The 22,869-nt window shown below is 42.0% G+C and overlaps 1 protein-coding gene across 3 annotated transcripts in view; it reads right to left on the bottom strand.

Annotated features, from left to right (window-relative positions):
• Positions 1 to 404: 404 nt before the first annotated feature.
• The window catches only part of AGAP1 (ArfGAP with GTPase domain, ankyrin repeat and PH domain 1), a 544,363-nt gene continuing 521,898 nt past the window's right edge, over positions 405 to 22,869 (bottom strand). For all 3 annotated transcript variants that reach the window (XM_084820148.1, XM_084820158.1, XM_084820167.1), the window contains 2 exons: positions 12,954 to 13,209; positions 405 to 11,700 (listed from right to left, as the gene is read on the bottom strand). In XM_084820148.1, the coding sequence (XP_084676274.1) occupies positions 11,497 to 11,700; positions 12,954 to 13,209 (460 nt within the window). In that variant the 3' untranslated portion in view covers positions 405 to 11,496. The remainder of the gene's footprint in view (positions 11,701 to 12,953; positions 13,210 to 22,869) is intronic.

Below are 22,869 nucleotides of genomic sequence, written 5' to 3'. Positions count from 1 at the left end.
GCTGATAACCATGTGTGATGGCACCTTAAAAAGAGGGGGCCTTTGGCTGTCATAGACATATGTGGAAAGAAGAAGGAGCCATAGCTTAGTGGTAGAAGACATGCTTTGCATGCACAAGGTCCTGGGTTCCATTCCAGGATGTCCAGTAAAAAAGAATCTCTGGTAGCAGTAGTTGGTAAAAACCGAAGAGCTGTTGATAGTCTAGGTAGACAATACCAGGCTACATGGACCAATATCACTCCACATAAGGTAGCTTCAAATATATCCATGTTCTTTAATGTCTGTTTTTAAGATTGTAGGATTCTCTACATTTAGACACAACATTATCACATATAGAAAAGAAGAAAAAATTATCTCCAGTTACCTTTGTGGCGAGATGTGAAAGAAGAAGCAAGGGAACCAAGCATGTTTCCTTATCTTTATTAGAAAGAGACCTATCCAATATAGCAGTCTCTCTCTGTGCATTACTTTACAACATTTTAAAAACTCAGAATACTGTACAGCTGACACAAAAAATCCAGGGAGGAGAAAGTAAGAGGGAAACATAATACAAATGGACATATTTAATCAAACATGATCATATGAAACAACACGCAAAGTGAAATGTATCAATATTTTTAATGTCAGTACAAACAATATAAATAAGGTGTCATTGAGTCATTGTAAAACAAATTTGTTGAATGAGGTAATAATAAAAAAACTAAAAAAAACTTTTAAAAAAATTTCCACACTGTTGTGTCATCATTTATACATTATTTACAGAAACAAGAAGTCAGCCATTAGCTAGGTATTTGCTGCCTCAATCCATGAATTTCACCTACTCCCTTCCTCCCATGCCAGTAAGAATTACATAACTGAATGAAATGTAAATGGTCTGGGAGAATTGCATCAAATAACTTCTGATGTGCTATCACACTGCCACCACAATTTTTGGACAATGCTCGAGCAATCCTGCAATGGTGCTTGTTCTAATTCTAGTGGAATCAGTCACCAAAACAGTTTCATGATTGTGGGTCTGATGCTAGAGCTAAGTATTGAAACTAGAAAGAATAAACGCTCAATGTGCTCACGTTCCACAGAAGCCAATGAGGACTATGCCAGTGTCAGGAAAGCATGGCCAAGTCTGTCATGTATATGAAGAAAACATAACTACACAGGGAGCTTTGGCAGGAAAACGGAGCGATTTATAAAGCCACCTGTTCATTCATTCAAGATGTCTTACCCTGTTTCTCCTACAATACAGTGTACAAAAAACAAACCCCGAACAGCTGACTCTTCACACAAGGGATCCCTGTACTTCTCTGGCAGTGCTAGGGGACCTCTTTCAGTCTAAGGACCAGATTCAAGTTCTGAGAAGCTCTCGGCGGCCACATTCCAGTGGTGGGCGGGGCTCAATACAAAACATGACAACACATTTTGGCTCACTCTTAGTGACAGTAACGATGTCTCAGGAGAGGCATTTCAACTTTTCAGAATGGGAAAAAACTGCACAGAAGCCAGGGAACCACCAAATGCCTGGAGGCGAGTGTACAAAGTAAGAGAGCGGGGCAGTCTGAGGAACCTTGGAGGTCCAGGCGGGGACCCCAGGAGGGCCAGATGTGGCTCCTGGGCCTGAGGTTCCCCACCCTGTTCTATGGGGAAGAAAAGCAATGTCCCCCAAAGTAGGCTGCCCAATGGTCTCCAGAAGGGCAGGAGAGAGACTAGAGATTTGGGACAGTTGAGAGGAGACCGAAACTGTTCTGTCCTCCTTCAGTACCACAAACCTGGATTAAAGTGTATGGATGGTTCTGTAAATTACAAAACATGGGAGTCAGGGGCTCAACACAGGGCATACATTTCTGAAAACGTGCTTGGCTAAAAACCAACCAACCCATATAACCCTCAAACACAAAAATGGTTGGGATCTCCTGCTTTGGAAGAGAAGAACGCAAGTTTTTGACTATAATCCTTCAGGCACTGGAATAGTGTCATTGGCTTCTATGATTTGTCTTCACTAGTTCTCCAGAATAAAATGAGTTTTGTTCCCTATATGATCTGTTACTGCAGAATCCAACCAGATGCATTTGAATTTCAGACAATGCTGACCAAGCTGTGCTTCGCAATATGTCTTGCTTGACTATGAAGAGCTGGCAACCTTAGTCAACCTTGGTATTTTTTGTGGCTTTCCTCCAGAATCAAACAGATGGCAAAAAGGGAAGCATGTAATTCAACAAGCAACACAAAAAACAATTATTGAGTGCCCTAAACAACCACTTTAGACTAAAACATATAACCCCTCCAACATATTTTTACAACTGAAGAAACAACACATGAAGGAAGAGGTAGGGGAAGTTTTAGGAGAACTATTACCCCAATTAAAATGGTTGAACTTCCTGCTCAGAGTGTGTTCCTCAGCAATCCCTCTATACAAATGCTATACAAATGGCAGTAAAACCTGAAATGTCATTTATTCAAAAAAACCTGACTGCAGAAGAGCAGCTTGCCATTCCCAGAGTTAAAATAAACCATCTGGCTGAAAAGTTGCAATGTTAAAATCAGAGTAGTATCCAACGTGGGCCTTCTGTGGGCGGCCCCAGGTGGTGGCAGACCCTACCACTGGTGGCCACGATGTCGTACTTCCCAAACAAACACTTCCACGTGCTGCAGTGCTTCCCCCCGGAAGTGCCACGCTGCAGCCACCAGTGGTAGGGGCCACGCGCGTGCTGCCACTGCAGCCACCCTAGGCCACCCACGGAAGGCCCGCCTTGGCTACTACTCAGAGCTTTACTTTATAATGAAAAAATCAACTCCTGCCTGGTTAATTCACCTTCCTGGACAAAAGTGCCATACATTGACTCAAAATATATTAAATCACAGTGACCACAGGGCTGGTTATGCCATACACACACACGGCATAACTGGAGCTGTGACATTTTCATTATCAGCGTAGGATGATGATGATGATATATTCATTTATTTTTAAAAAGAGGGAAGCCATGCATTCTCATATATTTTTTAAAAATCCATGTTGCTCAAAGCACCTTGTGTTATTTAGGCCAAACTAGATGCAGTGCAGGAGACATGGAGCATCTTCTGATGACTCTTAATTTTGATTTTAATGCGGCCATGTGGTGTGTGTCCACATTTGGAGCAGTAGCAGTGGGAAGTGGATGTTTAACTCTTTCCCCACCAGACATTTGACTGCTAAAAATCATCCTCCCCTTGCTGCTTACCTACCCTGCAAAAGGAAAGATGCTGTGCTCGCATATCTTTTCCCCTTGCAGGAAGAGAAGCAAATGGGGAGATATTTTTTACTGAGAAAAAGGCTTGTGGGAAAATAGTTAAGTACTCTCTCCCTATAGGAGCTCAATCATATTTGGAGCCCCCCTGCAGCAGCATTATATTAAAAACAAACACCATAGGAGATGTTCCTCGTATCTCCCAAGTCAGATTTAGTTTGGCCTTTATCCTCCTGCTCTTAAGCACAAATTTCTTATATTTATCTGACACTCATATACAGTAGAGTCTTAAGCTTTCTTACTTTATCCATGCAGCACTCACATTTCTGTGGAACTATTTACATTAGTCCATTTATACTTGTAACAACCCACTTCATGTCCTTTCAGATTTGTGCATATAAATTAGGCACATAGATGTTCATTACTGTATATATGAACATCTATCTATGGAGACCTGATTTCTGCTGTAGAATTACATAAGGGCATTTGTGGTATATAAAACTACAGGTGATGAACTGCACCCATCTGTGCAAAAACAACAAAGAATCCTGTGGTGCCTTAAAAGCAAACTACTATATAGTGGCACAAGCTTTCATGGGCCAGAACCACTTCATTGGATGCACCCATCTGTGTGTTATCCTCCAATTATATTCACTGAATATTCTAACTTTTCCAAGCTCCTTTCTCAAGCATGATTAAGGCCCACTGTTCTGTATACCTCTTGGGGTTAAAAAAATGAGCTTGTATTTCTTCAGTTACAAAGAGTTTTTATTTTTAGGCCTGGCCAGTTTTAAAGTCTTAGGGCTGCTTCAGACATTAATTTTTCCTACTTTGCATTTTAAAGATGTGATTATGTCACACTTTCCCTGACATCCATATTTCATAATTTCTCATGAAGCGTCAGATGAGGGTCTGACCTACCATATATGGCTTGTAAGATGAGTGCATGAGTGTGAGAAATATCAGCCTCATACCCTTTGGACATTATGAAGATGCATTTTCACTGAGGTTTTTCCCACCCTAACACTTTTAAAGGGTGAGTAGGAATCAGTAAGATTCAAAGTAGTCCATATTATACATATAACGAGAAACTGAACCTCTTTTGACCTGCACTGATATCATCACCACCTGGCTTTAAGATATAAAGATATCCTATATATTTGTGAAAGGCTGGGGGTGGGGGGGAGAGCCATGTAAAAGAGGAGATACATACAAGCCTGTGTGCAATAAAATCTTAAGTCATTATCAGAGAGACCCCTCACGTGTTACACATTCAGTGAAGGGCCCCCTTGAGCTGGCAGAAGGCCAGGCTGATTTTCCTGCAACAGTATCGCTCGGACCCAATCTCCACTCCCCCCACTCCCATGAAATGTTACAAGCATTGCACTAATGCCAGCATTAATTCTTGGAGGACTTGCTCCCTCAACTTCCTGTGGAACTACCCATGTTGACACTATCACTTTCCAGGTGGGGCAGCTATACTGATCCTTTGATCCATAAAGTGGTCTCCGTGTTAAAAATTACCAGACGAGGGAGCTGTGAGCACTCTGCTAACATGACCACATTTAGCATATGCCTGTGAGAAGGGAATATTAGAACTGCACCGTCTTTTTGCAGTGCAACAGAATGTTGGTATTTTAGGGGAGATGCATATGAAGTAAAGTTGATTAGTATCGCTAAAAAATCTCTGTTTTTAATAACTGGTAATTGGGTACTGAATGTAATCTTCAGGCTTTTTGGGGAACACAGTTTCTACAAACTAGTGTTTTTCAAAGAAATACAAAATAAATATCCTGTCTTTAAAAATATCTATATCTATAAAACAGGGAACACTAAAGTGATCAGAATTCATCCACATTACTGCAACCTGATTAAAGAGAGCCAAGAGCGCCACAAGCGTAGCAAGTTACAGTGAGTGTGCAATGTGCAAAACTAATTTCTGGGGGCAGCCAAGCGCCAGGTCAGCAGGGCAATTACACAGCTATTTGGGAAACCTCCTCCAGGATTCTCAATTTGACCAAATTGAAGAGCATAGGACCATTATGACAACACTAAAATATATCTGAAGTGGTAAGAACACCTATATTCAAGGTCAAACCGTGGTTTTCTCAAATGGAAGCACTTCAGTAGCTCTCCTATAGTTTAATATAAAGTGTATAGTAACATTAATAACAATGACCACAGAGTCACCATTTATTAAAACGTCTTCACCTGGAGTGCTATTCAAGAGAGTAAGAGTTGTAGTTTAAAAGGTAATTATTTCATACAATTGTATGTATCAAAAACATTTTAAACTACACATCTTATTATAATTGTATAATCATACAGTAGTAGAATCCAAAATATACTAGAAATCGTGGACTATGGAAGCAAAAGGGCAGATGATCTCTCCCCATCCTATTTCGGTTGAAAGAAGAAATGGTAGGGAGGTAAAGATATTTAAAGATAAAATTTGGCAAATGGAATTATAGTAGTTTTCTTTCTCAAAAATACTAATGACCAAATGTTTGGTCCTTTACATGTGCATTCTCAAGCACTTACAGCTAAAGCAAATCAACATGGTTCTACAAGATAGTAGTTATAAATCCCACTAGCAAAATCTGTGCTTGACATTTATTATATCCATATTTCATTTTCCTAGTCACTTTAAAATACGCAAAAGCAAGCTTGCCAAAAAATGGAGGTCAATGTAGGCCTCAGACCCCATGCTACATTATGCTGTTGAATATCAGTTTGAAAGAAACATAGCTAAGATCTCATATAAGCAACAGACCCCACAAAATAAGTGATTATGATTAGACGCGTAAAGGATGCTATGAACAGACACAGAATTCTGTTTATCTGGAATGAACACTTAAGGCCAGACCCATGAATGTTGATGGTCATAATGGTTTCATGTAATTTAGTTTGGAACAAAGATGCCCTTTGATTTTCTAGCAGCCTCTGAAGGTGCACAGATCTAGATGTGAATTCATGCTATCATGACAAATAGGGCAGTCAGCTGACCAGATTTCCTGCAGACTGTCTAGGCGGCGGTGGCGGTGGGGGGCCGCATCTGGAGGAGAATGCCAGTCTTCGTGCATAGTAGGCAGGAAGGGGTGTGTGCGCCCGTCTAAGCAGCGCTAGCCTGTGCACAGGAAGTGTGAGTTGGCTGTAGTGCCTGGTGGTGTCGATAGACCTAACCAGGCAAAGAAGCAGCGAGATGACTGCCTGGTTCCCATGGGGCCACTCTGGGTGCTGGCGTTGTGCTTGCACCCCACAGAAGCGCCTGGTGAACTCTGCTATAGCAACTGTAGTGGGGGTGGTAGGGCAGGCAGACAACCAGGAGGAGCGGCACTGGCCATTGTTGCTCCCAGATTGGTGGTGAGTTTGCCACCAGCTCTAGCCAGCCCTTCCTGCTTAACATGAGTCTACCACTACCAGCCCAGCCCAGCCCAGCCCAGCCCCTGCTAGCTCTATTCATTTGTCTACCTGTGATCAGCGAGGTGTGTAACAGCTCTGCAGGGCTATGCTACGTATTGTGCAGGAGCAGGCAGGTTCGTGGCTCGGAATATGGGCACGAGAGAGAAAGAAAAACGTGTCTTGGTCTTGTCCCGCATAGGCATACATGCAATGACAAGACAGAGTGGCTATGGAGTTCTTTACCATGGTTTCACTGATGGTCCTTGACACAAGTTTCAGCCGTAGTGAATTGGGCAAATGTTTTCTGATGTTGAATTCCAATCTGTAAAATGGGTTACTGTTTTTTAAGTGCTTAATGCCATCACCATACAATGTAAGTGTGCAATTTCGCCAGTTGTTTGTTGTTTGGCTCATTTTGTTGCATTATCTGCTCTGTTTGTAGGTTATTTCCTATTTTCTGATTGTTGCACAGTTATGGTCTGGATTTGTGTGTGTGTGTGTGTGTGTATGTGTGTGTGTGCTTCGTATGGTCTGACAGCATGTATGAATGATACTGCCTACTGGCAGGGTGGCTGTAAGCATATGCAATAGCTACACTCCATAGATGAATGGAGTTTTCTCTATAGGTACCATTGACAAGCCCCACCAGGTGCCAGAATGTTTTATTTCAACAGTTGGTAACTCTATTTCCATAGTGCAACAGCAACTAATAATTAGGAAGGACAATTGCTCTGCATTTAATGGTTAAAAGTGGGAAGGTAAGAACCTAATTTAAGTGAAGAATGTTAACGATATTCAGCACAGACTCATTTTCAAGCAAGGAGAAAGATTTCGCTCTCCAGATGATCCCTATTGTGATTTCTTATTGACAATATTTTGCGTCTTAATTTGCACATATACTCATAGGACTCAGTCATTTTAGTGAACAGGCTGTGTTTTGCAAAAGAAGGCAGGTTAGCTAAGAAATGGAAAGGAACAGAAATGGGTGAGTTAAGAAAGAGTGATATAGTTAAACAATTACTTCTTTCTTCTAAAAAATATTTTTCCTTCTTATGCTCTCAGGAGGCATTTCAGTACAGTGCAGATCCATCCCTAAAAGTACTTTTTGTCAAATAATTCTCATTTTTAATTGCAATCAAATTCCTGCTGGACATCTGAGAAATTTGTGAAGCATGAAAACTATTGGAAATATTCGCTAAACACTGAAAACTGTTCTCCATAATCCTGGGGATAAGCGGAACAAGATGTACAGGATTCTTATGTACACAAAATATATTAACACATGTATTTGTAAATTCAGGAAGGAACCTGGAATAATATGCAAGACTATGTTTGATTCAAAGTATGATGACTATTCTAGACCACAAACATACTTGCAGTACTGTGCAAACGCTAGCAAAGACAAGAACTGAGGTTTACACTGGCCTGAGATCACTACTGCTATTGACTCACATCAAAGTTCAAACAACCCTTCCTGCACCTTACAGTTTTAAACCTACTTTGAGCAAACCATACATGTAAATGCTGTGCAGCTGTCTAAGGGGTCAGTAATATTGGAATATACATAATTGGGATTTAATGAAGGTAAGTGTTAATATCTTAAGGTGCACACTCCTAATGGGTGGGGAGGAAGCAAAAAGTGATTATATATATATATATATATATATATATATATATATATAAATGAATGATAAAATCATTACATCCATCAAAGGATTCCTGGGCCTCTACCATCACAGTGGTGCAGACAACACAAAAATGAACTTCTTCTTCTTCTTCTTCTTCAAGCTACAATGTGGGTGGACATCTGAAGGTTCCCTGCAGAGACCCCTTAAGAGATTTGCATTCAGAGAGTGTCAAATTGCCCCACATTCTATTAAAGCATTGCCACTGTCAGTAGGTCAAGGAAAACTGTGCTAGTCCAAACACAATTATACCAGTGCTTTAGTTATAGTGAAAGGTGAACAGCCCGGGCTTTTAAAATTTACCACATTTTTTGTGATACACACTCACTCCCAAAAGATATCACCATCTTTAGAATTCTCCTTCAAACAAGCAAAGCTTTGCAGTGGAAATATGTAAATATGGTGGAATGTAGCTAGCTGATATGTCGCCATTTCATTCAGAACAGGGCTTTGTTGTCCTTACAGCAGCCTTTAGTGGTTCATGCTACAACAGTTCAAAGTGACCATTAAAAGCTGACTGTTATTTAAAAAGTAGTTACGTTTGGAAAAAAAATATTGGAAGACATGCACTGTAGTTGAAATGGTTATCACTGAGAAATCCTTTCAGGTTTGTACCTACTTTTCAAAAGAAGTTATGCAGCAACAACACGGAAGGTGCATTCAATCTGTCGAAACTCAGGACAAGGTGACAGGAGCTATAGTCACCAAGGGAGGTTGTAGCCACTTGACTGAGGTCATGCCTGAGAGCACCCCAAATGAAGTCAGGAGAAGGTAATTACTCTTCCTACCTTTTAAATGCATTTCCTGAAGCCTTACTTTACTAACCTGCCAGGATGAAAAACAGGATATTGCCCCTTGCCCATCAAAGAAGTACTGCACAACAAGTCCCCACAAACAGTGGATATGCTGCTGCCCCAGCTTCTAATGAACGTGTAAACTCAGCTGTTCACGGATGAAAGGAAGACGTGGGCCAGCAGCTAGGGTCAAAAAGAAGTGTTAATGAGGAAGCTATGTTAAAACTAGTATCTGCTTGAATATCTTCAAAGCCACAAATATACATGTGTGCTGTGAAACTGCAATGATAGGGAAAGGGGTCCTTTAAATGCTTGCAGCCAAATACATGACAAGAGAGAACCAAGGGAATAAGGTGGCCAACTAAAGCATCGTAATTTGTGCCGTTGAGGCTTCTCTGACTTCGGGTGGAGTGGCACAATTTTTTCTCAAATTATGAGAGAACATTTAAAAAGTCTTCCTGTCTTCTGGGCATACATTTAATTCCATGCTTTATTTTCTCTATTTATTTTTCTCTAAAGGGAAACATAACAGCCTCAAACAAATAAAACACTGTGGAACTGTTAAAGGCAGGCAAATGTACACTCTCTTATTGGGTATATTTATCTGATTAAAAAAAAATTAAACTCTGTTTCAGCTCATTTTTAAGAAACATCAATCCTCTACAGCATGCCCTTTTTCCTACTCATGCCTTGCAATTCAGAATCACAGACTCAGCGTTCAGTGCTATCAAAAACATTGAAATGGTAATTGCTATCTAAAATTAAGTCTAAAACCCCTCCCAGAAGTCATCCCGTTTCACAAGATCCACCTTGGAGCACAAGAAGCCATAGTCACTTTAAAAAGGAACATCAGGCTAAGTATTGGGGGGCAGGGGTGGAATACCCTGGCTTTTTGATACTCTGCTTATGGTCCCCAGTCATCCTCCACAACAGTGTCATGAAACAATCAATGAAATGTTTGTGCTTCTGGAAGACAATGACCTGTCCTTCCAAACCATATTTCTTTGCACCTTTTCTGTAAACATGTGCCAACACTTTAATCAGATATGTTCTTCATCAAAGGAATAAAAATCTATCTATCTATCTATATATATATATTTATTTTTGCTGGGAATGTTTTCATAATCTATCACTATCTGTGATCCCTTAGATCCTAACTATTTGCACATTATTTCACATCAATTACAGTTTATAAATTAAAAAAAGTGTATTTGCCTTATGAAAAAATCAATGCATACGTATGAATGTTTAAAAACTCCAATAGATTTTTATGTACATATAACCTAAAGACACAATACAAAAGCTATATAACTTAGGCAATGCACCACATAAATGACCAAAACTCAACACATTTACCTTGGTGAAAGGGACCCAATGTATTTTTCATGGCTGGAAAAAAATTAGCCTTTTATGTAGTTATTTTCATAAAATGTACTACTTCAAATATTTTTTCCTTAGCAGTATTCATTATTCCTTTTTGCATTTCTTAGCTATTCTTATTTATTTTTTCCATTTTGTTTTTACACCAAGGAGGCTGCAGTCAAATAATACTCAGCAACTGATTTCCTCTCTTTGGACTGAAAAATTAAACAGATACTAAATTATGACAGTGAATTTAGAAAGGAGGGCTCCAAGGGCTTGAAAGAACATGTCTGAGATAATATGATGCTTCTAAGAATATTGCAATCACATCCAAGCAATCACCGAAGCGTGCCATGTAACTACCTCCTCAGCTAATATGCTTTTTTCTCCGTGATGACTAATCATGTTCTATTAAACAGCAGTAATGCTGGAAGAACTCAACTATACAAGTGTAATGAAGCCAGTATTCTCCCTGGACAGATTAGCTACAACTGATTTGACACATACCATCATAGGAGCTTCAAACCTGACAAACTCTGTGCTTGCCTCTGATTTATGCCGTCAAGCTCTTCAGAAAAGAGAATGAAATCCAAATGTTCGGTTTGGTAGAGGTGAAATGTACTAATGTGCTTAACTGTCAGTTAAGGAAAGTTACAATTTCTTCTCCTCTTCCCCCTGTTGTCTCCCTCCAGTAACTTGCATGCAATGCTTGTAAGAGCCCTGCCTAGAGACACCCAATCAAATGGCTCCATGTCATGTGCTATCATTAGTAAATCCATGACCTCTCTTTGTCTTCCCCTCCCTTTTACAGTTTCATCATTCAAGATCTTTTTATTAAAACAAATGGTTTCTACAGTCCTCTTTTCTCCTTCTTGTCTCTTTACAATATCCGAGCAATTTGTCTCCTGGAGAAAGTGAGGGCTGAGGAGAGAAGGAGAAGGGATATTTTATAGACTCATAGACCTCAGCTGTCAAAGTAATGCATAATATGAGGCTGTAGATGTTAGTAATGCCAGAAAACAAGAACCAAATTCTTCAGATGATGGTGGGCATCCTTGCACTGCTGTTGTTTCTATTAGTGTTCTTCCTGGATAAATTGGGAGTCGCCATAAGAACAAAGCGCTCATCTGGACAACCGTACTGCAGGAGGATGTCAATGCATTCTTGGCTTGCTGCTTGTCTGGCATAGGCCAACGCACTGTTTCCATGAGCATCACGAGCCATAACATCAACCCCATACTGTGGAGAGAATGCACAACATTTCAAGCCCTGTGATTCTTTTTTAATAAAAGCCTAAAAGCAACAGATCTCTGATTAAGCCAAGGAACACTACACAAAGTCCTTACGCTGGGATTTTAAACCTGAGCACCATTTTGTTATGCACCTCGCTACAGAAGCCTCGGTCAGCACTACTGCTTTGTCACACTAGGCATGAGTGAGCTTCCAGCCCAGTGACCCCAGGTGTTCCAAGCTGCAAGCAAGCTTTTCCAGGACATCTACGGTATACATTTTTGCGCTGGTTTCAAGGTGCCAGCATCTATAAGACGTCTGCACCAGGCTGGGCTTGTGAACATGTAAAATCAGTGAAAACATATTTTTGGGATTTGTGTCAGGCCAGACTTGCATATTAAAGAGAAGCATAAGCAATCATATGACTCCAGACTAATCCTCTGTTCAAAGACGCACACAGGATATCACACAACAGCTAAACCACACTGACAATTAAAATCAGGGGTAGGGAATCTTTTTCAGCCCAGGGGTCAAATTCCAATTTGGGAAAGATCTGGGGCCAGGTTCCAGCTATGGGCTGGGCTAATGCCACAAGGCGGGGCCAGAAAGCAAAGTGGGCAGGGCCAGATGTCATTCTTACCAATTTGGATGTTTTCCCACCAAGAATACAAAACGTAGCTCAATTCTATGCATGTCTACTCAGGAGTAAGTCCCAGTGCAGCAACTTGCATGCCTGCAAAGCACAGCTCAGTTCTAGGGAGTGTACTTAAGGGTAGGGTATTTAAAGTCTGAGGGCGCAATCCCATGGCTGCTACTCAGCGGTTAGACGGCCATAGAGTAGGTCGGTTCCCCATACCCTCCCACACCGCCTCATAGGCAGCGCGGGACAGCCCTGCGCTCGGAAGAGGAGCGTGGAGCGGTGAAATTAGGGCGTTGCTGGGAGCATGCTAGGGCGGGGAGGTTGGAAATCCAGTATGACACATCCAACGTGTTGTCCAGCTGCCACTTCCCCCTTTCCGACTTCCGACTTGTGGCTAGACAGCTGAAGCACAGAGGGGGCGATCCCCTCCATGCTTGTCTTGCCCTGCATTGGATGGGCGGCTGCCTCCGAGTTCGGAGGCGGCTGCCTATCCCAGTAGGATTGGTCCCTAAATGACTTCAAATACCGTCTTCTCTCAAAATACTGTTTTGAGGTAACAGCAGAAGAAGCTTGCTGGGCAGCAGAGGTTCCCCACCCCCAAATCCATGCAGCAAATACTTACCCAAATCAAGAGCTGTACCAACACTACATTTCCTTTCCTACAGGCCAGATGTAAGGCTGAACGTCCATCCCCATCTCCACAGGTTTCATTCACTTCTTCTCGGGTCCCATGTGCAAGAAGCAGGATGACAGTTCGCAAATCTTCCTCTGCAGTTGCTCTTAGCAGGTGCTGGCCTAAAGAAAGCTCTAAGCACTGCAGTGAGGCCAGGAAGAGCTTCTGCTCGTATTTTGCCCGGATCCAGTGCTCCTTTTCTTCCCTAGAGAAGCAAACATAAATGTGACTCAACAGCAGCCCATCCATCTCCAATAGGCCCATTCTCATATTGACCCTTTGTAATATGTTTGTAGCTTTGCAGATAATTTGAACAATCTGACACGTGGGCTGGAATGAGAAGGGCAGCAGTTCAAATGTTAGGATTAAACAAACACTTTGAATAATCATGGTTGTTATGATTAGACATGCTACTTTTCACTTGGATATAAGTGGCAGGAGAACAGAGTTGTATACCAGGAAATATGCTGTTTGCCCCACTTTCCAGGATACTGGAGCCACAAGTAGAAAAGATGTCATGGTAACTGTGTACATTTATGGTGAAGATACACCACAGCACTAACATATGCCATGCAATTTAGCAGAGGTCAGCAGAAACTGCCATCTCTGCATAGAAGCAACAACAGCAGGTGTAGTTTCCTGTGTTACACCAGTTCTCCCATAAATCATTCTTCTAGATCAGGGGTAGGCAACCTGGCACCCTCCAAGTGTTTTGGACTACTCTTCCCATAAGCCCCAGCCAGCATGGGCAATGGTTACGGGGAATGTAGTCCAAACCAATGGGAGGGTACCAGGTCACCTACCCCTGTTGAAAATGTAACATGGCAAGATGAACTGTAGGCCGCATCAAACCTTACACAGGAATACTGGGAAGTTCAGCCATCATGGCTTTTATAAGGGTAGTTAGAGAGGACAGGCATCATCCTAGCACTTTGTTTAAAGTTCCTATACTATTCCAGGAGGCTGTTTGAGCAAGAGTCTCAGGGCAGTTAGGAGCAAAAGTTTCTGTAGCTAGTCCAACATATAACTTGCCATGTGCATGGTATGCCTCTGCCAAAGATTCTTATACTTTCATATAGTTTGAGTAAGTGTGTACAAATGTGTGTTTACATAAATGTGTGACTGAAGATAACATGGGAGCATTTAGGTGTAGGAAAAGAGCATGTATATTTTGTTAGGTATATGCTTGTTGGGAAGCAGCAATTTGGCAGCCAGTTGTTCACAACTGTACTTCAGGAAAAATAGACACTTGTGGAATCTTCACAGATGTACATGGTATGCACCATGTACAGATCTCCCCCCACCCCCCGAACGAACATAAGGACATAAGAAGAGCCATGCTAGATCAGACCAGGGGTCCATCTAGTCCACCGTTCTGTTCACACACTGGCCAAACAGCTGTTGATCAGGAAACCACAAGCAGGACATGAGCGCAACAGCACCCTCCCACCCATGTTCCCCAGCAGCTGCTGTACACAGGCATACCGCCACTGGTACTGGAGGTAGAACATAGCCTTCAGGACTAGTAGCCATTGATAGACTTCTCCAGAATTTGCTGAACCCCCTTTTAAAGCCATCCAAGTTGGTGGCCATCACTACATCTTGTGGTAGCGAATTCCATAGTTTAACTATGCGCTGTGTGAAGAAGTGCTTCCTTTTATCTGTCTGGAATCTCCCACCAATCAGCTTCATGGAATGATCCCAGGTTCTAGTATTATGAGACAGAGAGAAAAATGTCTCCCTGTCCACGTTATCCACACCATGCTTAATTTTGTACACCTCTATCATGTCTCCCCTTACCCTCCTTTTTCCCAAACTAAACAATCCCAGCTGTTGTAGCCTTCCCTCATAGGGGGAGATGCTCCAGCCCCTTGATCATTTCAGTTGCCCCTTTGCACTTTTTCCAGCTCTACAATATCTTTTTTTGGGTGCGGTGACCAGAACTAAAAGAGATGATGCCGGAACATGAGCCCTTCAGGTTGGAAGGTGTCCAATATACTACTGGAGAAGAGCAGAGGGTATTTCCAAGTAGCGCCAGAAAGAGTGAAGCGGCTGGGCCAAAGCCGAAAGGACACTCAGCTGTGGATGTGTCTGGTGGTGAAAAGAAAATCCAGTGCTGTAAAGAACAATATTGTTTAGGAACCTGGAATGTCAGATCAATGAATCAAGGTAAGCTGGAGGTGATCAAACATGAGATGGCAAGATTGAACATCGACATCTTGGGAATCAGCGAACTAAAATGGACAAGCATGGGCGAATTTAATTCAGGTGACCATTATATCTACTACTGTGGGCAAGAATCCCTTAGAACAAATGGAGTAGCATTCATAGTCAACAAAAGGGTGGGAAAAGCAGTACTGGGGTACAATCTCAAAAACGATAGAATGATCTCAGTATGAATCCAAGGCAAGCCATTCAACATCACAGTAATTCAAGTCTATGCTCCAACCACTGAGGCTGAAGAAGCTGAGGTTGATCGGTTCTATGAAGACCTATAACACCTTCTAGAACTAACACCAAAAAAAGATGTCCTCTTCATCATAGGAGATTGGAATGCTAAAGTAGGAAGTCAAGAAATCACCGGGATAACAGGCAAGCATGGCCTTGGTGTACAAAATGAAGCAGGACAAAGGCTAACAGAGTTTGGCAAGAGAACACGCTGATCATAGCAAACACTCTTTTCCAACAGCACAAGAGGCGACTCTACACATGGACATCACCAGATGGTCAATATCGAAATCGAATTGATTATGTACTTTGCAGCCAAAGATGGAGAAGCTCTATACAGTCAGTCAGTAAAAAAAAGACCTGAAGCTGACTGTGGCTCAGATTATGAGCTTCTTGTTGCAAAATTTCATCTTAAATTGAAGAACGTAGGGAAAACCACTAAACCATTCAGGTATGACCTAAATCATATCCCTTATAAATATACAGTGGAGGTGAGGAATAGATTTAAGGGATTAGACCTGATAGACAGAGTGCCTGAGGAACTATGGACGGAGGTCTGTAACATTGTTCAGGAGGCAGCAATTAAATCCATCCCAAAGAAAAACAAGTAAAAGAAAGCAAAGTGGCTGTCTGATGAGGCATTACAAGTAGCTGAGGAAAGAAGGGAAGCAAAAAGCAAGGGAGAAAGGGGAAGATATATCCAACGGAATGCAGAGTTCCAGAGAATAGCAAGGAGAGACAAGAAGGCCTTCTTAAATGAACAATGCAAAGAAATTGAGGAAAACAATAGAATGGGAAAGACTAGAGATCTCTTCAAGAAAATTGGAGATCTCAAGGGAACGTTTTGTGCAAAGACGGGCATGATAAAGGACAAAGAAGGCAGGGACCTAACAGAAGCAGATGAGATTAAGAAGAGGTGGAGAGAATACATAGAAGAACTATACAGGAAAGATCTGAATGTCCCTGATAGCCATGATAGTGTGCTCACTGAACTTGAGCCGGACATCCTCGAGAGTGAAGTCAAGTGGGCCTTAGGAAGCATTACTAACAACAAAGCTAGCGGAGATGACAGTATTCCAGCTGAGCTGTTTAAAATCCTAAAAGATGATGCTGTTAAAAGTGCTGCACTCAATATGCCAACAAATTTAGAACACTCAACAGTGGCCACAAGACTGGAAAAGGTCAGTTTACATTCCATTTCCAAAGAAGGGCAATGCCAAAGAGTGTTCAAACTACTGTACAATTGCACTCATTTCACATGCCAGCAAGGTTATGCTCAAAATCCTACAAGCTAGGCTTCAGTAGTAGGTGAACTGAGAACTACCGGAAGTACAAGCAGGGTTTCAAAGAGGCAGAGGAACTAGAGATCAAATTGCCAACATTCGCTGGATCATGGAGAAAGCAAGAGAATTCCAGAAACACGTCTATTTCTGCTTCATTGACTACGCTAAAGCCTTTGATTGTGTGGATCACAACAAACTGTGGCAAATTCTTAAAGAGATGGGAGTACCAGACCACCTTACCTGTCCCCTGAGAAACCTGTACGAGGGTCAAGAAGCAACAGTAAGAACCAGACATGGAACAACCGACTGGTTGAAAATTGGGAAAGGAGCATGACAAGGCTGTATATCGTCGCCCTGCTTATTTAACTTATATGCAGAGTACATCATGAGAAACGCCGGGTTGGATGAATCACAGGTCGGAATTAAGATTGCCGGGAGAATGATCAACAACCTCCGATACGCAGACGATACCACCCTAATGGCAGAAAGCGAAGAGGATCTCAAGAGCCTCTTGCTGAGGGTGAAAGTAGAGAGTGCAAAAGCTGGTTTGAAACTCAACATTAAAACATCTGGCCCCATCACTTCCTGGCATATGGAAGGGGAAGAAATGGAAGCAGTGACAGATTTTATTTTCTTGGGCTCCAAGATCACTGCAGACGGTGACTGTAGCCATGAAATTAAAAGACAAATGCTCCTTGGGAGGAAAGCTATGGCAAACCTAGACAGCATAGTAAGAAGCAGAGACATCACCTTGCCGACAAAGGTCCGTCTAATCAAAGCTATGGTTTTCCCAGTAGTAATGTATGGCTGTGAGAGCTGGACTATAAGGAAGGCTGAGTGCAAGAGAATTGATGCTTTCGAACTGTGGTGCTGGAGAAGACTCTTACAAGTCCCCTGGCCTGCAAGGAGGTCAGATCAGTCAATCCTAAAGGAAATCAACCCTGACTGCTCATTGGAAGGACAGATACTGAAGCTGAAGCTCAAAAATTTTGGCCACCTAATGCGAAAAGTCCCTGGAAAAGACCCTGATGCTGGGAAAGATTGAAGGCAAAAGGAGAAGGGGACGGCAGAGGATGAGATGGCTAGATAGCATCACCGATGCAATGAATATGAACTTGAGCACACTCCGGGAGAGAGCGGAGGACAGGAAGGCCTGGCGTGCTATGGTCCATGGGGTCAAGACTTAACGACTGAACAACAACAACGACCTGAACTGTACACAGTATTGTAAGTGTGGTCGTACCATAGATTTGTTGAAGGGCAGTATGATATTGGCAGTTTTATTTTCAGTTCCTTATTCAGTTCCTTAATTATGCCTAACATGGAGTTTGCCTTTTTCACAGCAGCCACACACTGGGTTGACATCTTCATTGAGCTGTCCACCACAACCCTGAGATCTCTTTCTTGGTTGGTCACCGCTAGCTCAGATCCTATCAGGTTATACTTGAAGCTGGGATTTTTTGCCCCATTGTGCATCACTTTACACTTGCTTATACTGAACTGCATTTGTCTTTGGATGCCCATTCTCTCAGTTTGGAGAGATCGTTTTGGAGCTCTTTGCAATCCCTTTTTGTTTCAACCACCCTAAATAATTTGGTGCCATCTGCAAATTTGCCCGCTTCACTGCTCACTCCTAATTCCACTGTACATCTTTAGAAAGAGAACTTCACATGTGAAGCAACTCTGCTTGAGTTGCAGAAAGAAATTGAAACTGTTGATCTACTTCCGCAAATCTTGTAACTTGTTATATATATTTCTGAAAGTTACACAGAGGAGTGAACTACATGTTTGGGTTTATTTTCCTTTAAAATAACGAATAGCAAGATTCTGATTACATTGACCAACCTCTCCTTGAATTTAAAAGGAGAACGCTTTTCTAAAGAGAAGGTTTTGAAGTCAATGCTTTGTTCTGTAATGTATGATACATGGCAATGATATTGTAAAAGTCTTCTAAGGCATCCTATGCATGTTTAGACAGAAAAAAAGTCCTACAACTCCCAGCATTCCCCAGCCAGGAGAACCCCTTTCTGTCTTGCACCCTAAATGAACGTTGGTGCTTCTAGCCAAATTTCATTTATTCTGTTTGGTATTTGAAATGATCATACATGAAGTGTTAGGACTTAATGAAAGAGGTTACTCAGACTCTCTAGACTCCTCACAGGTTTCCCATATAAATGTATAAAGGACCAAATTATACAATAGTAAACTCAGAAGAATCTCTTAGTGGGATTAACATTTACAGTTCAGCTATGTACCAAGAGCACTGCCCCAAGGTAACAGTATACTTGCAGAGACTGATCCCAAGTAAATTTACTTCTGGAGAGACCCTTGTTCATTGTAGTAATCTCTTTAAACAGAAAGCCACTTCAGCATCAAACAAGGAATTGTGGCAATGCTTTGGGTTTACTTCTTCAAGTACAAAAATAAATGGTCTTTTGAGGTTTTGCAGCAGTGCTTACCCTATTCCTAGTAATGCAGTGCAGGTTAGCTTTAATCTGTTTTCAGATGCTTATGTAAACAGGTCCTTTACAAAGTAAATCTGTATTAGTTTTGCATCACTTCCGGGCAAGCAGAAAATGACCTTACTATAACCTCTCTGCATACTTTCATGAAAACCTTACCACCGCATGCGCTTCCCAAAAGTAACAGACCCCACAACAACATATCTAAACAGGATTTCCCCCCATATAAGTTAAGGAACTGCTGTGAGTGTAATTAGCTTTGAAAATGTTTATTTCAAAGTATTGAAAATAGACTATAAGACTGAGAACCACTTTAGTAAAAACACAAAATTAGATAACAAATGGGTAAACAAAAAGAAAGAACATGCGCAGAGGAACTAAAAAGAACTGTAGCTTAAATATCTTATGTAAATATTCAATGAAATATCTAATGTGTGTGGAATAATTAAATGTAAAAAAGATGGAAACTGATAGATCTTGCAAGCTGAGCATGGAAGGAGTTTTTCAGGGAATTTTGTCATGCAAGCTACCAATATTGGTGTTGTGCTAGAAGTCCCTTATGCTGGCGCAACATAATCTGCATTAGTGCAATGACACAGGAGGATACTGCCCAAGGTTTTACTAAAGCAAAACTTTTCAAGATGGAGAAAGTAATGAAGGGAATCAGTAAAATGGGACCCATTTTATTCAATGTTTGTTGTTTTATTTCTTTAAAAATAAATAATGTTATTTATAAAATAAATATTTTATTTACTTTAAATAAGAACCCCAAATGGTTCACAACAGAATAATAATTACAAACAACACAAAATGCAGTAGACTACCCCCCCAACCCTCCTGGCTCTTGTGTGGTTTTGGCCCCGCCTCCTGTGCCTTTGGCACCACCCACCACTTTGGCCCAAGAGCTTCTCCAACACTGAATTTGGCTCTCAGGCTGAAAGACATTCCCAACCCCTGGTATAGAGGGCTCAGAAAGGGTGGCAGAGCATACAGTTCCCACTGTACAAAGACCAGGAATGCAGAATTGAATTTTCCTTTCCAATACCGGCAAGGTGTATGAGATTCAGCCCATATCTAAACAGTTCTTGACAATGAAAGCCAGCCAGGAGAGGTGCAGTCTCACCTCATAGCGCCAGGACCCAATGAGTGAGAAACATGACCCTGAGCCAAGGTAATTCACCTTTGAAGAGCATGTGCTCCCTTCAGGATCCACACACATTGGCAACAATTTGCCACAGTGGCCATAGGAGCAGACTGAATACAGGGAAAGGCAAAATTTTGCGCTTTGAGGCTGATTTCTTACATAACTGGAATTAAGTACCCCTGGAAAGTTTGCAGGAATGGGACAGGTTCCCCTTATGAAGAGGCCCAAGATGCACTACTGGATAATTGCATGACCTTGCTTTCCTGTAGAGAAGCAAGGATCTAACCGCAGGTGAAACAGTTTGGGAACCATGCCGGGCCAGCAGGGGGGATGCTTTGGAGTCGGAGTCACAGCTGAATGCGGCAGAGAAACAACTTTGCTCAAGGTCAGTCTGCCAATTACACACTCGTGTGAGCAGAGGCAACTTTGCAGAGTGCCTTGCCAAAGGAGGGGGAGTCAGGTGGCGAAGGGGATGGAGCGCCGGCTGCAGCACAATCTGTTGCTAGGCGGACCTCAGGGACAGCGATCACTTGAGAGGAGCAGAGCAGCGGCAGTGTTTCTGGCCACTTTTGCTGTGCTGCTCTGTAGGCGCTCCCCGTAACCCACGCTAACGCAACAGCCAACACACCAACCCATTGCAGGTAAAACAACCCCTAATGCAGACCATGCGTTCTCAGGGTGGGTTGTTTTGGGGAAAACAATCCACGATGAGTGGGAAAAACAGCTCACAGATAGCATGCTAACCCACCATGCGTTGTTCCAGAAAACAACCCATCACGGCTTAGTGTGTTGTGCGAACCCAGGCAGTGAATAAGTCTTTATCTATCTATCCGTCGCACAGGCTGAAATCCTCTGCCCAAACCTACTTGAGACCCCATTGAACTCAGTGGGACTTCCTTCTGAGTAGGCATGTATAGGATTGTGCTGTTAGTCACAACACACATAACAGAGAACACAGACACAGGGTGTAGCCCACCAAATAGTGTTCCAAGCGAATGGATGTTTTCGAAGTCTCATCCAGCTCTGTAATCAGCTTTGCACTTTGTTTGACATTGGTGCTAACTGAGCAGAAAAAATACATTTTTTTCAGAGTCTCAATACAGTTTTTTATCCATAACTCCATAACCTACCCACCTATTTGTCTGATTTTTGGCAGGCTTCGCCCCCACAGGAGGGACTAAATATGCCTTCCAATTTCATCCAATTCTGCCAAACACTAAAAAACATCCTAGGTGTTTGGCAGAGGTCCCCAACCTTTTTGGGTTGGTGGGCACATTTAGCCAAATTTGCTCTTACAAAACACAACAAAATATCAGTTTCACAGAAGGCAAACTGGTGATGCCCACAGAAAGATAAACACACACAGGCAAAATGCCTACCCACTGCCTCCTTGCTACCCACCCGCTGTAGCCCCCCAGAATATTCCCAACCACCCCCAGCTTACCTTTTTCTTTTTTTCTGGGTGGTTGGGCATGCTGAGGTGCAGCCATCCATCATTTTTATTTTTTGAGAATGCGTTTGGAGCCCACATGGGCCCATAGGCATTCTTGGAAATAAAGATGGCGCTGGAGACCAGCACTTCATTTTGCAGCATGACAGCTTCTCAGGTTTTTGTGAAAAAAATATTTTAACTTTAAAAAATTTAAATGAATATTGAAAGGAATCTTTATTCAGGGAACGTCTCATTTGATCAATATATTTGCTAATGATATTCTAATAATCCTCAGCAACCCAAAGGAAGCCATTCCAGAATTGCAAAAGATTCTGAAAAATACTCAAATAGCAGGACTAGAAATTAACTATACTGAATTAGAATTATTTGCCTTAATACTTCCTCAGAGAAGCAAGAACAGCTACAAAGATTTTCAGGGCTACAATTGCAACCAAGCTGTTTCAGGTATCTGTGAGTCACAAACTGAAAGGATCTGAAGCATTTAAAAAAAATAAAGAAATTATGTCCCATTGGTAAGGGAAATCAGGCAGAATCTTTGAACAAGGAGCAAATCAAATTTGTCTTGAGCAGAACTCCTGAAGATGCACTAAAGATGATGGTCTTGCCCAAGTGTTTATTCCTCTTTCAGACTTTTATTTCCATTTCGGACGCCTCCCTCAAAAGGTGGCAAAGGCTGGTTGAAGCTTTTGCGCATGGGGAGGCAAGGTTTAATAAAGTGACATTGTACAGAAATACTGAAAGACAGGGGACGGGGATCCCCCAACTCAAAACTTTATTATCATGCTGCTCCAATCTCCCAACTGCTCAATTTCATCTATAATACCTCAAGTGCCCTCTGGGTGCAAATGGAAAAGACCATGCAGTTCCATCTCTGAGAGGCATGGTATTTCTTCCTTTTCAGAGATCCAATCAGGCAAGTGTAGATAACCCTACATTTTGACCACTCTTCAAATTTGGAAACTATGCATGTGGTGGCTGGTCCCACCTCTCTAAACTTTCCTGCCATTTCTAGATCACCCTCACTTTTGCCAGGGAGACAAGTACAAACAGTATGAGGCATAGGAAGCTAGAGGTC

The sequence above is a fragment of the Heloderma suspectum genome, chromosome 1 (genome assembly GCF_057233095.1).
Source record: "Heloderma suspectum isolate Gila_16-S chromosome 1, 16-S_ref, whole genome shotgun sequence".
In the NCBI taxonomy this organism is placed as follows: Eukaryota; Metazoa; Chordata; class Lepidosauria; order Squamata; family Helodermatidae; genus Heloderma; species Heloderma suspectum.
This window is presented reverse-complemented; position numbering and strand designations above follow the sequence as displayed.